We start from the raw sequence: 18,151 nt of genomic DNA on the forward strand, positions 1-18,151 counted from the left end.
TGCTCAGGCCCATGAGGGCATTAAGTAGGCAGATGGGAAACAGCTCACCGTGGCTCTTACCGGGAACTGTGTGCCCCCACACTCGCCCCGTCCCTAGCAAGAGCTTGGTGGATTCCTATTAGGTAAAGCCTACCTACAACCTGGGTCTTGGAGGGGTGGTAAGGCAGAGACCGTTCAAGAAATGGGTCAGGCCTTGCCTGGGATTGGGGGCTGGCCTGCCCATCACTTCTCTTTGATGAGCTAGCTCTCTCTGCCCCTCTTTCACTCTAGCTTCTGCTTACTTAGCCAATCACAGAGGTGGCCACTAAGCTCAGTCTCATCCTCAGAAAAACTTACTTATGCCAGTGAGAACCCTTCTCGGTGGGCAAAGGGGTTTCTCTTTTTTTTTTTTTTTTTTTTTGAGGGGGGAGGGAGTCTCACTCTGTCAGCGAGCTGGAGTGCAGTGGTGAGGTCTTGGCTCACTACACTGCAACCTCCACCTCCTGGATTCAAGCCATTCTCCTGCCTCAGCCTCCCGGTAGCTGGGATTACAGCGCACACCACCACACCCGGCTAATTTTTGTATTTTCAGTAGAGATGGGGTTTCACCATGTTGGCCAGGCTGGTCTCCATCTCCTGACCTCCAGCTGTCATCGGGTTTCTCTTGCTGCCAATGATTTTGGCTTTCCCCCAGCAACAGTCAATGGGGGAAGATGTTCAGTTCTCTCAAGGGATCTGCCCACCTCGGCCTCCCAAAGTACTGGGATTACAGGTGTGAGCCACCATGCCTGGCCAAAGATCTTTCTCTTAAAATAACAGGCAGAAAAGTGATTTAAAAGTGAACCTACACCTGGAGTTCCAGCTACTCAGGAGGCTGAGGTGGGAGGAACTCTTGAGCCCAGAAGTTTAAGGCTGTAGTGAGTTATGATGGTGCCACTGCACTCCAACCTGGGTCAAAGAGTGAGACTGTCTCAAAAGAAAAGGCCAGGGGTTGTGGCTCACGCCTGTAGTCCTAGGTACTTAGGAGGTTGAGGCAGGAGGATTGCTTGAGGCTGTGAGTTCAAAGCTGTAGTGAGCCAAAGTCACACCACTGTACTCCCCAACCTAGTCAGCAAAGGGAGACCCTGTCTCCAAAAAAAAGAAAAGTGGATCTCCAAGAACATTAAAGGAAGATGAGAAGGACTATCATGATTACCTGTTTTCCAGGGCCCAGCCCAAGATAGCCCTCTGTAACCCTCATGCCCATTCAATTCAGGGCTCATTAGGCTCTCTTTTTTTTTTTTTTTTTGAGACAGAATTTTGCTCTTATTGTCTAGGCTGGAGTGCAATGGTGCGATCTCGGCTCATCGCAACCTCTGCCTCCTGGGTTCAAGCCACTCTCCTACATCAGCCTCCTGAGTAGCTGGGATTACAGGCATACGCCACCATGTTCAGCTAATTTTGTATTTTTAGTAGAGACAAGGTTTCTCCACGTTGGTGAGGCCGGTCTCAAACTCCTGACCTCAGGAGATCTGCCCCCTTGGCCTCCCAAAGTGCTGGGATTACAGGCGTGAGCCACTGCACCTGGCCCTAGCCTCTTATTTTATAGTCCCTTTTACTGTCTCATTGATTCTCTTTGGCATGGAGGGAGGCAGGATGGGGGCAGTATACAACCTCCCCTGCCCAGAATGCAGTGTGAACCACTTTAGGACAGTCATATAAATTGTTTGTATTTGTACCTTACATCGACTTATCAGAGCTCTGCTCATTGTACCATCAGCTCATGGTATCAAGATCCATAAACATACTCTCTGTAGTCTCATTTTGCTGACTAGATGAAACATGTAAAGATCACTCTGGTCTTGTCTCCATCTTCTTCAGCCTGGTTGGTAGGAGGCCCACAGGAAGGGCCACGGGGCCATGATTCCTAGCAGTGGGAATTATGTTTCCTGGAGAGAAGACAGTGTGGGCAGTCTTTTCTCACTGGTGCAGAGGGAGCAGGCGCTGTGCCGGCTGGTGTGGAATACAAAGTGCTGTGTAAGGCACTGCCTGGTACAGAACTTGATTAGCAAAGCCCAGCGCCAGTGAGCATAGCACATAAAACCACTACAACCTCCACAGCCTGCCTCAACTCCATAGGCCCAACTTCACATTCCAAGCAGTGTTTGGCAGCGCAGCTAAGAGCAGCTATGGCAGAAGTGCCTTCGGTTTTCCCATTCTTCCCTATTGCACTTCAACCTCAGGGTCTTCTTTACCTGTAGTTTCTCCCTCAACCCCACATTCCAGTTCCTTCCCCAATCCCTAGCAGTCCAGCTTCTGCCTCTCAAAACTCCAAATTCTTGCAGGCTCTACCTACCACCTTTGCCCATCCCTGTTCCATCTGTGACACACTGCCCAAGTTGTTGCTGTTGTTCTCCTCCTCCTCCCCCCTCCTCCTCCCCCTCATCCCTCTCCTCCTCCTCCTCCCCCTTCTCCTCCTCCCCCTCCTCCTCCTCCTCCTCCCCCTCCTCCTCCTCCTCCCCCTCCTCCTCCTCCCCCCCCTCCTCCTCCTCTCCCTCCTCGTCCCCCTCCTTCTTCTCCTCCCCCTCCCCCTCCTCCTCCTCCTCCCCCTCCTCCTTCTCCTCCCCCTCCCCCTCCTCCTCCTCCTTCTCCTACTCCTCCTTTCCTCCTCCTTCTTCTTCTTCTTCTTTTGAGATGGAGTCTCACTCTGTCACCCAGGCTAGAGTGTGTTGCAACCTCCACCTCCCAGGTTCAAGTGATCCTCCTGCCTCAGCCTCACGAGTAGCTGGGACTACAGATGCGTGCCACCACGCTTGGCTAAATTTTGTATTTTATTGTTTAGTAGAGATGGGGTTTCACCATGTTGGCCAAGCTGGTCTCGAACTCTCCTGACCTCAGGTGACTCACACACCTTGGCCTCCCAAAGTGCTAAGATTACAGAGGTGAGCCACTGTGCCTGGCCCCTTTTATTTATTTATTTATTTTGGAGTTGGTGTTTTGCTCTCTCACCCAGGCTGGAGTATAGTGGCCCGATCATAGCTCGCTGTAGCCTTGAACTCCTGGGGTCAAGCAATCCTCCTGTCTTAGCCTACCAAGTAGCTGGGTTTACAGATGCCACCACGCCTGGCTAATTTTTCAATCTTTTTTTTTTGGTAGAGATGGAATCTTGCTATGTTGCCCAGGTTGGCCCCAACATCTTGGCCTCATGCAATCCTCCTGCCTTGGCCTCCCAAAGTACTGGGATTACAGGCGTGAGCCATCTCATCCAGCCCCAAATACTTTCTCAAGCAAAGGCGCCTTACCCAGAGGGGAAATGCAGCTGTTTCAGTCCCTCCCTCTGCTCACGTATCAAGTATTCTGCCATTTCAGGGCACCTGGCTCCCTCACCTCAGATTCTTTTCCAGGTTATTCTTTTACCTTTTTGTCTATCTCCTGCCAAATCATGTCCTGTTTGGGTTTTTTTTTCCTTTGAGATGGAATTTCACTCTTGTTGCCAGGCTGGAGTGCAATGGCGAGATCTTGGCTCAATGCAACCTCCAACTCCCAGGTTCAAATGATTCTCCTACCTCAGCCTCCCGAGTAGCTGGGATTACAGGCATGCACCACCATGCCCAGCTGATTTTTTGTATTTTTAGTAGAGACATGGTCTCTCCACGTTGGTCAGGCTGGTTTCGAACTCCCGACCTCAGGTGATCTGCCTGCCATGGCCTACCAAAGTGCTGGGATTACAGGCATGAGTCACTGCACCCAGCCTTTTTTTTTTTTTTAATGAATTTTATTCTAATTTCTTTTTTTTCTTTCTTTTTTTTTTTTAAGATGGGGTTTCTCCTTGATGGCCAGGATGGTCTTGAACTCCTGACCTCAGGTGATCCACCCACCTCGGCCTCCCAAAGTGCTAGGATTATAAACGTGAGCCACCGCGCCCAGCCTAATTTCACATCTTCTAGGCATTCTGCTGGGTTTACACTGGCAGATTCTGGAGGCCCTGCTCCATCTCCAGATAGTCACAGGGGTAACCTCTCACATGGCCATGGCTCTGACCTTTACTATTTTGAAAATACTTTAGCATTTGTTCCCAGAACAACTTTGTGGGAGCAGATACTATTAGTCCCATACAAGCAATCTAAGACTCAGCGTCAGTGACTTACCCAATACCACCCAGCTAATAAGATGCCCAGCCCCAACTTGAATCCAGACCCGCTGGCTCCCACTCCAGTGCTCTTTCTACTGTTGTGAAACCCAGACCCCGCAACTGTCACCCTTATTACTAAGCACCCATTTGTGTTGACATAGTTGTTTTGTTATCCTGCACTGTCATGTTCTTGTGAATTGTATTTGTAGCCATGTGTTTACCACGTCTCCTTCCTGTGATTGGGAACCTCCAGAGGTGAGGGACGGAATTTTCCTTTCTCTGTTGGTCCCTCAGAATCCAGGATAGGGGTCTGCCAACCAAAGGAACGGACCCTGGAGGTAAAGGCAGGCACTGTGAATGTGGATCTTTGCCACCTTCTAGTGTACATGGAGAGTGGATGTGGACAGAAAGTTGATAATAACAAGTACCAGGAGCTGCCATTTGTTGACAACCTACTAGGTGCTGAGCATTTGCTAGTTCTTTATTTACATTACTTAATCTTCACAACAAACTTCTAAGGGAGGTATTATTATTGGCAAATGAGAAAGCTAATGCTCAGAGACATGGAGTTAGGATGCAACCACATCTGTCTGACCCAAAAAGGAACATATAAATAGCAGAATTCAATTCAGATTTTAAAAATATGGACCAGGAGTGGTGGCTCATGCCTGTAATCCCAGCAATTTAGGAGGCCAGGGCGGGTGGATCACCTGAGGTCAGGAGTTCGAGACCAGCCGAGCCAACATGGTGAAACTCCGTCTCTACTAAAAATACAAAAATTAGCCAGGTATGGTGGCAGGCACCTGTAATCTCAGCTACTCGGGAGACTGAGGCAGGAGAATTGCTGGAACCCAGGTGGCGGGGGTTTCAGTGAGTGGAGATCATGCCACTGCACTCCATCCCTGGCAACAACAGTGAGACTCTGTCTCAAAAAAAAAAAAAAAAATTAGCTGGGCATGGTGGCAGGAGCCTGTAATCCCAGGTACTCAGGAGGCTGAGGCACAGAGACTCGCTTGAACCCGGGAGGCGGAGGATGCAGTGAGCAGAGATAGTACCACTGCACTCCAGCCTGGGTGACAGAACAAGACTCTGTCTAAAAAAAAAAAAAAAAATCCCTTACTCCCTGAAGGCCCATCCTACCCTTGACTTTTCTTTTCCCAAAAAAATAAAATTCAGGAAGAGGAAAGCAGGGCAGGTTGTAACTCATACATAAGCACACACACGGCGCGCGCGCACACACACACACACACACACACACCACTTATACCTATCACCACCACCCTGGATTTCCTAGCCCCAGGGTGAGGGCTATGAGGGGGGGTCAGGGGTCAGGTTCGCTAAGACCCTAGTCCTTGCCCCCTTCCCTGGTGCTAAATAAAAGTGAATAAATACTAAATAAATACAACTGGGGCCCAGGCCCACCCTGCCTTCCCCCTCCCTCCTGTGACCTGCAGGCAGAGGGGGCAGTTTAGATGGAGGACTGTCTCTCAGCCCCTTCCACCCACTAACCCATCACTGCCTCCCAGGGCAGGAAACCAGGGCAGGGCCAGCCTGCGCATTAGGGCAGAGAGGAGGGGCAGGTCTCACACCCACAGCTCCTCCCCACTGAGTCTTAGCATGAGGCAGCTGCAGGAGCCCTCTCTCTTTCTCCCAGCTAAGTCCGAGGCCCCGGTGCCCAGAAAGGGCAGCCGGGATAGTGAGGTTATTTCCTGCCCGCCCAGGTGCGCCGCCGAAGGATCTCCAGAATCTGTGCTCTTCGGTGCAGCCAGTCCTGGGGAGTGGGGCGTGGTGTTGAAGTTGTCGGCCGGGGCACAAAGAAGCTGTATCGGAGGCGTGCGTTCTGGGGGTTGCCAGCCACTAGGACTTGCAGTGTCAAAGGCTGGGCCAGTGGCCCGTGGCCTGACAGTGTCTCTGAGGCTGCAGTGGCCCCGCTGTAGCGCAAGCTGACTGCCCCAGGCAGTACCACATCTGTGGAGGAGGGCATCAGCGTGTATTCGCCATTGAGGGCATAGGAGCCATCTGGCAGCTTCAGGGCCAAGTAGATGCTCCGGTGGCCAGGATTCCCCTGCTGCCGGACAAGAATGTGGGTGGCCCCCGCAGGGATAGTGACCACATTGTTGTATCCGTACCTGTGTGGAAGGAGTACATGGGGAGCTCAGGATCACCTGAATCCCCCCAGCCTTCTGAGCTGTGTTTATGCGACCGCATGTGTGTAGTGATTGTCGCCCCAATCCTATGTGAGTGGTTCAGTCTGGATCAGAGCTACGTGCATGTGCCCTACTGCCTCTTATCTCTGGACCTTTATACCCACTGTTCCCTTACTGAGGTGCCCTTCCAAGCCCCACCTCCTTGGTACGTGTCCAATTCCTACCCTCCTTCTGAGGCTCAGCTCAGAGTTCACCCCAAGCAAGTCTTCCCTGATGCCCATAAGGATGCTCACAGCACCCGGTTCAGACTCCGGCTGAACACATGGGACACTGCACTGTAACTGCCGACTCATCTACCTCCCGCTAGACTGTGAGCCCTATGAGAGTAGAAACAGTGCTGACTTCCCCTCTGCATCCCCAGGACCCAGAATGTCCAGGAAGGTAGAGGGAGGCATCATGGTAAAGAACCTGAATTTCCTGAAGGAGCCTGAGTGCTTGCTGCAGCCAGAACCATCCCCTCCGCACACCATGCACTTGTCAAACTTCTTCTTGGAGCCAATGATGCGGTCACAGCCAGCATGGATGCAGCGGCCCTGGACACAGACTGAGGAGCTGTCCGGGGCACAGGGGGTCCCATCTACCACCTGAGGAGGAGAGAAAAAAACAATTCGAAGGTTCCTCCTAAGTCAAGAGGGGTTGGTAAATCAAAAAAGACCCATGTCCCACCAGGAAAGGGATGTCAGAAAAGTTGGTTGAGGTAGGGGATGTAGATGGGTGAGTGCCAGCCACCATGTGGTGATAATCATAACAATACAAATAGTTAACACATATAACATCTAGTCAGCATCTTCAGAGCACTGAGTATAAATCAGGCAGTGTGCTAAGTGTTTTACAAACACAAACTTAAATCTCACCACCACTATTTGAGGTTTCTAGGGATGGAACATTAAGGTTTACAAAGGTTAAGGAACCTGCCCCAAAGCCACACAAATGGCAAGCCAAGGAGCCAAGACTGTAGTTCTTTTTTTTTTAATTTAGAGACAAGGTTTCACCATATTGGTCAGGCTGGTCTCGAACTCCTGACCTTAGGTGATCCACCCGCCTCAGCCTCCCAAAGTGCTGGGATTACAGGCGTGAGCCACCGCGCCCAGCCAAGACTGCAGATCTTGCAAGAATTGCAAGTCTGTCTGGTCCCAGCACCGAGCCGTAAACCTTGATGGCACTGCCCCGGAATGGACGCTAGAGGGCAGCCAGCCTGTAGAAATTCTCAGGTTAAGGGCGAAAGGAGCAGAAGGCTGCTAGGGCTTGTTTTCCTTTGTGCAGCCTTCAGCTCACCACCCTATCACAGAGAGGGAGTGTCGGGACTTCAGTCATCTCCAGGGGTCCTGGCCATTGAGGGACTGGCTGTCCTGGAGCTGAATGAGGCCACGACTGTAAATTGACAGAGGAGCCCATAGAAGAGGGGTCAAGAACTTGCCCCAAAGGCCACACATTCCATTCTCACCAAATGTAGCACGAGAAGATGGGGAGACAAAGGAAAGAGCCCAAGGGAAATAGGATAGCCTGGAGGGACCTGTTGGCCATGTATCTGGAATCTGGGGCTCGTCTTCCTGATACCCACATACAGATAAGTCTGAGTAGACTCCTGGACTGGGCTGGCGTGGCTGTGGGAGCAATGCTACTTTGGGGATCTTTGTCATCAGAAAGCAGAGGGAGCACTGGAGGTGTGTGTGACCATGGACAGGGCCTGGGGGTGCCCTGGCCCTCACCCGTGGCTCCAGCATATAGTAGTAGCCTAGCGCCCGGGCCTGGCAGGTGAGTTTGCACTGGTCCTGTGGGGCCACGCCTGTGTAGCGAGGGACCCAGTCCATGGGCCCTGGGAAGCTCTTGAAGAGGTCGGTGCGGTGGTTGTAGGCAGCGCACTGCTCCTCGCGGAAGGTCAGGGCTGGAGGGGTGAAACAGACAGTCAGAGCCCCTCCTTCCTCACATCACCCCACGCCCCTCCACCCAGCCCCTCAGAGCTCTAGACAGCACAGCTCCGCTTTTCTCCACAGATGGCTAAGGACAATTCCCAGAAGTTAAAGGCACTCCGCCCAGCAGCAGGAGAATCAACACCCTCTTGGTCTTGCACTCAAGGCATAGTCCTTCCTGCTCTACTGTCCCCTCCCAACGGCTCCCATCCCCGAAACTCCTGACCTGAGCCAGCTGGGCAGTCCTCAGTGTTGCAGGAGCGGAATCGGGTGCGGCGGCCCTCACAGTACTTGCCACCATTTCGGGGGACAGGCCTCGTGCAGTCTCGGGAGGAGAACTGGACACCACCCCCACAAGTCCGAGAGCAGTCGCCCCATGGTCCCCAGGGACCCCAGCCACCAGCCTGTGGAATCTGCAAAGTCACAGAATGGAAGTGGGGGATAAATGAACTCTCTCCTGGGCTTAGGGCCAGTCCCCACACCCCTGGGCCCTTTACCCCACCCTGCCCTAGGATCTCACATTGAAGTCCTGGAACTGGTCCACGTGGAGGCAGCGACCACCCATGCAGGCCTGTGCGGGCCCGCAGGGGGTGCCATCAGCCCAGGGTGAGTGCTTGGTCTGGCACATGGCATGGCCATTGAGGTGGCCAGAGCACCAGAGGGCAGCACAGGGCGGCGGCAGCTGCGGACAATGGCTTGAGTCGGGCCCAAAGGTCAGCTGGCACTGGCGGTCAGCATCATAGTCCTTGCCAGGGAAAGTCACAGGCAGATGCAGTGGAGCCTCTGGTTTGTCTAAGAGACAGTGCCCTGGGAAAGAGATTGAGGCACAAAGTCAGCAACGGGTTTAAGGGAGCATTCAGAATTGCCAGCTGAAAGCTTAGGCTCCCCGGGGGGGCTGATGGAACCTAGAAAAACAGGCCGGGCAGATCACAAGGTCAGGAGTTCGAGACAAGCCTGGACAACATGGTGAACCCCCGTCTCTGCTAAAAATACAAAAATTAGCCAAGCCTGATTACAGGCACTTGCCTGTAATCCCAGCTACTCAGGAGGCTGAGGCAGGAGAATCACTTGAACTTGGGAAGTGAAGGTTGCAGTGAGCTGAGATCAAGCCATTGCACTCCAGCCTGGATGACAGAGCAAGATTCTCTCAAAAAAAAAAAGAAAAGAAAAGAAAAAGAAAGGAGAAAAAGAGAAAAACAACTCTAGGGCTATAAGGGGCTTTAAATTTTTTAATTCATGATTTATCTTTTAATTACTTTTTTTTGTAGACAGACTCTTGCTCTGTCATCCAGGCTGCAGTACAGTGGCATGATCATGGCCCACTATGGCCTCAAATTCCTGGGATCAAGCAAACTTCCTGCCTCGGCCTCCTGAGTAGCTGGGATTATATGTACCATGTCCAGCTAATTTTTTTGAATATTTTATAGAAATAAGGTCTGCTATGTTGTCCAGGCTGATCTCAAACTCCTGGTCTCAAGCAATCCTCCCACCTCAGCCTCCCAAAGTGTTGGGATTACAGGTGTGAGCCACTGTGCCTACCCCGTAAGAGGCTTTAATGGGCAGCTACAATTTATTTTTTATTTTTATTTTTAGAGATTGGGCTTTACCATGTTGGCCAGAATGGTCTCGATCTCTTGACCTCGTGATCTGCCTGCCTCGGCCTCCCAAAGTGCTGGGATTACAGGTGTGAGCCACCGCGCCCGGCCCCGGGCAGCTATCATTCATTGGATGCTTATTATGTGATGAGCATTAGCTAAATGCTTGACCAGCACATATTTAATCGTGACAAATGCCTATGAGAGAGGTACCACTATTATACTTATCTGACATATCAACTACAAACACAGGTGAAGTAATTTACAGTCACACATCTACATCTGCTTTTTTTTTTTTTTTTTGAGATGGAGTTTCGCTCTTGTTACCCAGGCTGGAGTGCAATGGCTAGATCTCGGCTCACCGCAACCTCCGCCTCCTGGGTTCAGGCAATTCTCCCTCCTCAGCCTCCTGAGTAGCTGGGATTACAGGCATGCGCCACCATGCCCAGCTAATTTTTTGTATTTTTAGTAGAGATGGGGTTTCACCATGTTGACCAGGATAGTCTTGATCTCTTGACCTCGTGATCCACCCGCCTCGGCCTCCCAAAGTGCTGGGATTACAGGCGTGAGCCACCGCGCCTGGCCCTACATCTGCTTAAATAACAGAATAAGGGGCGGGGCATGGTGGCTCAATGCCTGTAATCCCAGCACTTCAGATGGCTGAGGTGGGAGGATTGCTTGAGCCTAGGAGTTCGAGATCAGTCCAGGCAACACAGTGAGACCTCGTCTCTATTTTAAAAAGAAAAACAAATTATTAACAACAACAACAAAAACAAAGCTGGGAGCTGTGGCTCACGCCTGTAATCCCAGCACTTTGGGAGGCCGAGGCAGGTGGATCACCTGAGGTCAGGAGTTCGAGACCAGCCTGACCAACATGAAGAAACCCTGTCTCTTCTAAAAATACTAAATTAGCCGGGCATGGTGGTGCACGCCTGTAATCCCAGCTACTCGGGAGGCTGAAGCAGGAGAATTGCTTGAACCCGGGAGGCAGAGGTTGCGGTGTACTAAGATGGAGCCATTGTACTCCAGCCTGGGCAACAAGAATGAAACTCCGTCTCAAAAATAAATAAATAAATAAAACAGAATAAAGATAGGAACCCAATTCTGCCTATTCTATTCCAACCAACTATAGAATACTTGAATTTGCCTCTCATCAGCATCTCTGCCCATTGGCAGTTATCCTGCTGTTCTTGCATACCTCATTATGTGACAAGGTAATCACCTTCACAGCCAGCACATTCCAGTGGTGGGCAGTTCTGGCCCTCAGAAGGTCAGTTCTAATTCTATTGAGCCAAAATTTGCCTCCTCTAGCTGTGGTATTTATTGTGGGAGGAAGTGAGAACCTCAGAAAGACAGCAGCATTTCTCACCCCTTCCCACACTGCAGAAGAAGCACACTTTTGGGAGGCAATTTGGCCCATGCGGAATGCCAGCAGAAGTGAGAGTGCCATGGAGGACAGGAATTGAGTCCTACCTAGGGAAAGGTGAGTGCCATCTGCTTACCATAGCCATTGTCCAGGAAGTCAGTGATGAAGCGGGCACTGCAGGGGGACCAGGGCTCCTCAGGATCCACATGAGCCATCACAGGGGCCATGACATGGCGAGAGGTGCTCAGAGGCCCATTCAAACTGCTGCATGGCTTGGAGTTGTCATGGAGCATGTTGAAGACGTGGCCTGTGGGGGCAGAGGCCCTGCTAGGGTCTGAGGGTCCCTTCCCCATGCCCTGAGGGGCTCCATCATAAATCCTGCTGCAGCTGTGATGGTCAGATCTATTCCCCACCTCACCCTGCCCCTAGTCCCTTCCTTTCTGGTACTCTCAGGGCTCCCAGTATGTAGCCCCATCTCTTGCTCTGTCTCCTCTTCCCCAAAATATACTCAGGGCCCCTCCCTATCCACTTTTCCTTATAACCAACATTCCCAACTGTGACTCCACCCATTCCCTCTCTGACTCCCCCTCCAAATACACACACACACACACACACACGCACACACACACACACAAACACACAGTTCACAGTAGTTTCTACCAACTAATATGTTTAATAGAAGAATCTAAATATATATCTACACCTGGAGCAGAAAGGAGTAATAGCCCTGTACCTAGGCCTGGGGGAAGAAATACCTTGGGACCCCCATTAACACTCTGGTGAACTTGCTACCCCTCCCCTAGTTCATCCTACCTAATACCTTTCTCACCCTCCCCAGGTGGCCCATGGTCCCACCCCCACCTTACCCAGTTCGTGAGCAGCAGTGAAGGCCGACTGGAGCCCATCATCCTCCACGATAGCACAGCTCCGAGCCGGGTCACACACAGTGCCTACATCAGCCATACCCAGTGTGTCACAAGTGGAGACCCCACACAGGTCCTACGGAGAGGGATCACAGAAGGTAAACAGAGAGCCACGACACCTGGACCCACTGGGATGAGATTCAGATTCCTGGGGACCTGGGCACTGAGGACCCAGCACTGTCAGGGTCTAGGAAGCCACACATGGCAGTGTGGCTGGGCCCAGGCACCATGTCACACAACTCTAGGGCATCATTTACATCACAGTCTACGTAGTGGTACTTCTAAGAATTGTGTAGTGCGTGGCCTGTGGTGCTGACTGGGGCCTCACCTGGCGGGTGAACAGAATGGCCGTGTCAAAGTGGTCAGGGTCTGAATCCTCAGGGGTGTTGAGGCCCCGCTGCCAGGCACAGAAGCTGCGCAGGGTCTGAGCAGCACTGGGCCCCACTTGGGGCCCCTCCTCGCCTGACCCCAGGATCACTAGCCGAGTCACCACCAAGCTGACAGGATTGCGGATGCTTGGGTGCTTGAAGGCCTTGGCTGCTGCTGCCATCACCGTTAGCAGGTAGTGCTTCAGCCCCGCACCGTGAAATGCGGCCATCTTGTCATCTGCCACCACCAGTGTCTCCACGAATCTACTCAGTGAAGCAAAGCGCTGGAGAGAAAAAGGGAAAGGAAGATCCTGAAATAGCCTCAGACGCATGGGTCGATTGGTTCTCCCCTCCCTCACTTCCTGGGTCTGGAACTCGGCATCCTCAGCTGCACCCCACACACCCCACTGGATTCCTGACTCCTGACGGGTCTTGGTCAGGCCCTTCCCCCAACACCAAATCTCAGGGCTTTTGTGGTAACTCTGAGGAGTCAGCAGCTGGTTCTAAGAAGGGGAGGGGAGGGGACGCCACATCCCAGGGCTGCAGGAGCCCCAGAGGTGAAAGCAGCCTGGTCTGCCGTCAGGAGGGACTTTGGGGTCCTCCAGGGCTGAGTGTGGCTGGGGCCTGTGGGACCAGGGCTAGAGGGCTGGGCTGCAACGTGTCTGGCCTGTGTGGTTGGAGGAACGATTCAGTCAGCAGCTAGGGCCAGGGCCAGAGCTCAGCGTGGCGGGTGTGGAGGGAGCGTCTGGTCTGGATTAAAGCTGGAGAGGGAGGAGGGAGGAGGGAAGGGAAGAAGGGGGAGACCAGGAGTGGGAGGGAGAAAAGGATGGAGCCTCAGGCAGCCTTGCAGTCCGGCCACAGTGTGGGAAGGGGATTGACCAAGAGGAGGTACGGGATGCCCTCCCTCTCTTGCCACTCCTGCCCTAGTTTGCAGTTTGCCACAGTGATTTTAAAGGCAGCATCAGAAGCCAGAGACCAAACCCTCGGGCCTCAAACCTGACTCCTTTAGCTGGGGGTGGGGGATGTAAATCAAATTTGGGGCAGAGAAAAGAGCCAAGGCCACAGGGCTATTAGGAGACCTTTGCTGCTGGGGACTGTGCCAGCAGAAGATGCCAGGGCCAGGCAGGGGTGCGGTGGAGACGGGGAGCAGTTATTCCCAGCCAGTCTCTGACCCACCTCTGAGAACTCTCGGTGGGTCTGGCTAGGACAAGGGTAAAGGGGAGAGGCCTGAGCCTTCCCTAGAAAGGAGGCTTGTGGAGAGAGGAAAGACAGGCAGAAGGGAGGGAAGCAAAGTGGCCAGAAGTCGAAGTGGGTGGAGAGAGGGTGAATAGGGGTCAGTAGGACAGACATGGTGGGAGGACACGGCAGGACACAGACTCCAGGGTTGCTTACCTTGGCTCTTCGGGGTCTGGGGCTGGGGCTTCCAGGAGGAGCCTTGACGTTGCACATGGGTCCTTGGCCACTGGCAGGACTCTTCCGACGTAGGATGTGAGCCCCAGGACCCCCAGCGGAGTTAGGGGTGCCTCCCTCCAGGGGCTGGAGGTGGAGTTCAGCCCCCTGATACTGTAACACCCCTAACAAGGCTCCCCCATCCCAGTGCAGCGATGCTACCGACTCCGGATCTCCATTGATGGTACCAGTCAGGTAGGTGCCAGGCTCTGTTCCTCCCAGCAGCTCAGGCGCCTGGCCCAGGTACTGCACTGTCAGCCCCTCAACCTGCACGCCCGAGTCCTGATCCAGCTCTAGTAGCAGCGTCTCCCCAAAGGCCTGCAAGCGGCACAACAATCTGGCAGGGGCGCCCGAACCAGGCAGGACGCTGCCGTTGAGCTTCTCTGGAAACACGATCTCCTCCTCCCGGGGGAGGAGGCTGGCCAGCCGGGCTGAGGGCAGGAGAGAGGCCAGCAGTAGCAGAAGCAGCCACACCAGCCCGGAGAGCGGCACAATGGGGAGCTGGAGGCAGGGCTGGGCAACCCACAGCCAGCGCCCCGCCAAGCCCCTCCGGGAATATGAGCCCGTCTGGGACATGGCACTGGTACTGCTGCTGCTGGGAGGGACTGAGGCCGTCTGGGGCACCAAGTCCTCCACACCCGAGCTTTGGAAAGCTCTCCTCTGTAGCCTGGGGGCTTGGACTCCTGCCAAGGTCAGAGGCAAAGTTTTCAGAAGGGCTGGGGACCTTTAGAGGAAATGGAGAAAACTTAGTCCTCGGGCTTAGGAGAGGTGCCCAGGGGTCTGGCTTCTCCAAACTCTCCTCCTGAGCTCTCTTTTCCTGGATCTTTGTCTCTCCCTGCCTGTGTCTTCTGCAGCTTCTCTGGGCTCTCCCTCTGTAGGACTCTGCCTGGGCCGATTCTGTGCCTGTCCTGTCTCTGCCTTCTTCCGCCGTGCCTTTGTCTCTGTCTCTGTCCTCTCTCTCTCTCTCTCTCTCTCGTGCCTGCCTATGTGTCTGTGGATCTCCCTGTGGGTTCTCCCCAGCCTCTCTCCGCGCCAGCTCTTTTAAGCAAGTGAGCTTCTGCGATTGGCTGATCTCTAAGCCACTCAGCTGAGCTCTGTCGGTGGGACTCAGAGGGGTGTATCATCGCTTCCCAAAATCCTAGTTTTTGTTTTCCTTTAAAAAAAATGGGACTTGCCCAGGGGAGGGGAATCTCTAGCAGCCGAATGGATGTAGGCACTGGGCCAGCTGATGACATAGCCTTTTCCCAAACCCCACAATCAGCCCTCAGCTGTCTCTTTTCCTTTTTGGTGGGACAGAGCCCCAGGAGAGGCAGAGAGTGAGGGAAAGGGCCTGGACGGCATGTAGATAGGATCACAGTCCTGGGAGAATTCCTGCTCTTACAGTCTAACCTAGCATGGCCTCTCTCTTCTCTCAAGGCTTCCTCATGCTGCCCTTTGGCCCTAGTGGCTGGTTTCCAGGGCTGAGGGGACTGAGTGAGCTGCCTGAGAAAAGAGGATAGGGAACAGGTAAGGAGGCATCAAGAGTGAAGAACGAAGAAAGGAGGTAGCTTGACATGGCTCAGGATAGAACTGAGCAGCTGGGAAGAGTGAAAGAGGCAGAGCAATGCGGGGAGGCAAGGAGACAGCGATCAGGGAGTTTACTGCCCAAAGGTAGGATGATCCAGCTTGGAATGAACATACGGAGGCGAGGCGGCAGATGACAAGGCAAGCGGGGTTAACGACTTTTCCTTTTATAGAAGGCAGATCCAGGGTGGCACCTCCTCTTTCTCTCTCTGTCTCTCTTTCTTTTTCAGAGTTCCACTCTTGTTGCCTAGACTGGAGTGTAATGGTGTGATCTCAACTCACCACAACCTCCAACTCCCAGGTTCAAGTGATTCTCCTGCCTCAGCCTCCCAGAGTAGCTGGGATTACAGGCATGTGCCACCACACTGGGCTAATTTTGTATTTTTAGTAGAGACAGGGTTTCTCCATGTTGGTCAGGCTGGCCTCTAACTCCTGACCTCAGGTGATCCGCCCACCTTGGCCTCCGAAAGTGTGGGATTACAGGGGTGAGCCATGGTGCCCACTGCTGGCCAGCACCTCCTCCTCTTTTCTAATGTCTCTTCTCTCCCTTAGGCTCCCCCTTCCTGAGTTAACAGTACCCACCCCCTCCAAGGCCCGGAACAGCTATTCCGCCTCCATTTCCCCCCAGGGTTCCCCTCCCCACTTCCTGACTACCCATTTCCCTGGCCCAGCTCCCAGTAGCTTCCCCTAGGCTCTTGGCCCTGCTCCTACCCACTCCCAACTGCCCTAAACCCTCCCCCAGCCTCAAGTCAGACAGCCCCCAGCATAGGCAAGACTTGCTCTCAGGAACCCAGATTCACCCAGTATCAATCTGGGGGAATCCCCACCTGGCTCACAGGGCCCACCCCACCTTGCTTTGAGAACCTATTGGTTCCTGGAATACCTAGTAATCTTTTCTTTTTCCTTCTCCCTGGGGCAGGGAGAGGGTGGAGGCAGCATTGTGCATATAGGGAAATTAGGGTACTGAGAGAAATCCGTTGCCTGGGATGGGGAGAGAGGCTGGGGAGGAAGAGGTGGTGTTAGAGAAAGGAAGCAAATTATTCCTTTGGCTTTGGATAGAAAGGAACTCAGAAAAGAGGTCTTGGGTGTGAGCTCTCAAGGCAAGGAAGGGTTCAGAAATAGGGGCAATTTCTGCTCACTCCATCCTCTGGCTGCTTGTTTCCCCAGGAAATCCCCAGGAAGGAGAATGCAGTCAGCCGTCCCTTTCCTTTCCCAGAAGTGGACCACCTTCTCCTGCCCCTAGTCCCCTATTCACTCTGCTTTGTCACCTCCTGTCCCCGGCATATCGGCATATTGTATCCGTCAGGATGCTTCCTCTCCCCCTCCCTTCCTGCTCAGGTTGGTAATACCTGCCCTGGTACCTATCACTTCCTGGATCACCCACCCCCTGCTTGTGACTGCCAGACCCACCTCTTGACCCACCACTTGCCTACCCCTGATCCTCAGCCAATGGGGCTGGGGTTAGAGGAGTCAGACAAGGGATGGGAGACCAGAAGGGACAGGGGCAAGAGGAGCTATCACCAGAGGACTCTACTGCCCCTTTCCACTCCCCCATTTGAGATGAGGACAAAGGGGTTGACTAAGCAGTGAAAGACAAAGGGCTTTAGAGTGGCTGCAGCAGCGTGTGTGGGGGTGTTGGCAGCAGGGAGAAGGCACAAAAGCTGCAGTGTCCTAGGCAGCCCCTCAGGAGCCCCCACCCCAGTCCCAGCTCAAGCTGCCCCCGGGGCCAAGTGGCCCAGTCTATCCTGACTTCTCCCAGGCTGGATCAAGGCAAATAAATGCAGTCCTTCCCATCACCCCCCCCCGCCCCCCCACCATGGCCACATTTGCTGTGTTTCAACAATAGACAGAAAGAAGGCCCAGGGAAAGAGCGAGGAATGAGGAGGGTAGAGGGACCAAACCTCTGCCCCGGCTCTGTGGCAGCTGCCTTGTCTATCTACCCCAGGTCCTGGTCAGTTCCCACAGCCAAGGATCTGGCCCCACCCTTTGGTACTGTTCCCATTAGGTCAATTCCCAGGCCAGAAGTCTGGCTTCCCCTCTTTTTCTGCAGCGAAGAATTCCTCGTCTCTGTCTGTCTGCCCCACCCTGCTGCGCTGCTGGTGGGCTGTGTCCCAGGGATCCTGTCTAGGGGATATCTGGGGAAGGCCTCTTTCCAGGCTCAGAGTGGGAGAGTTGTACAAACTCAACGAGTGGGTGGCCCAGCTGGAGTCAGGCTTAGAGGGAGAGGGAGAAAACAGGAACTAGCCTCTAAGGCTGGAAAAGTCTTTGTCCATACAGAATTGGGATCAGACTCCTGGTGCTACTACATTTCCATGCTGTTGGCCATTACTCAGGAGGACTAAGGCAGAGTCAGAAAGACGTTAGGGAAAAAAGGCTGACGCAAGACGGAAGTGGGGTGTGAGGCATCTCTAAGGGCCCTTCCTGGGTCTGTGATCCTGTAGGTTCGGGAAGCCTGGCGGATGTCAGGGTCACCCACAGAGGACCTCTACTCCCCCATCTGGGATGAGGTGGCTCCTACACATCCCGACACTCCCCTCCGCACCACCAATGCCGGTGGCCTTGGCATCCTATTATTTTTTGTTTTGGTTTGGCGGGAGCCCTCAGACCCGCCCAGCCCCACTTAGGTTCCTTTCTCCAATCTCAGTTTAGGACATCTGGAAATTAGCTGGCTTTCCTGACT

At 53.4% G+C, this 18,151-nt stretch overlaps 1 protein-coding gene across 1 annotated transcript; it reads right to left on the bottom strand.

The window, feature by feature from the left end:
• Positions 1-4,530: 4,530 nt before the first annotated feature.
• Positions 4,531-14,926, bottom strand: ADAMTS4 (ADAM metallopeptidase with thrombospondin type 1 motif 4). Its single transcript, XM_008984775.5, has 9 exons — positions 13,852-14,926; positions 12,420-12,743; positions 12,035-12,167; positions 11,305-11,475; positions 8,728-9,014; positions 8,434-8,620; positions 8,007-8,182; positions 6,706-6,881; positions 4,531-6,219 (listed from the first exon to the last, which is right to left on the bottom strand). The coding sequence occupies exons 1-9, from the start codon at positions 14,482-14,484 to the stop codon at positions 5,793-5,795; spliced, it is 2,514 nt and encodes an 837-aa protein (XP_008983023.4). The 5' UTR covers positions 14,485-14,926; the 3' UTR covers positions 4,531-5,792.
• Positions 14,927-18,151: the final 3,225 nt, after the last annotated feature.

Source organism: Callithrix jacchus, chromosome 18, assembly GCF_049354715.1.
Source record: "Callithrix jacchus isolate 240 chromosome 18, calJac240_pri, whole genome shotgun sequence".
Taxonomy (NCBI): domain Eukaryota; kingdom Metazoa; phylum Chordata; class Mammalia; order Primates; family Cebidae; genus Callithrix; species Callithrix jacchus.

Coding starts and splice junctions, on each gene's coding strand:
- ADAMTS4 (XM_008984775.5), bottom strand. CDS start 14,484: ATGTCCCAGACGGGCTCATATTCCCGGAGGGGCTTGGCGGGGCGCTGG. Junction 12,744..13,851: donor CCAGACCCCGAAGAGCCAAG/GTAAGCAACCCT, acceptor TTTTCTCTCCAG/CGCTTTGCTTCACTGAGTAG. Junction 6,882..8,006: donor ACTATATGCTGGAGCCACGG/GTGAGGGCCAGG, acceptor TCTCCTCCTCAG/GTGGTAGATGGGACCCCCTG.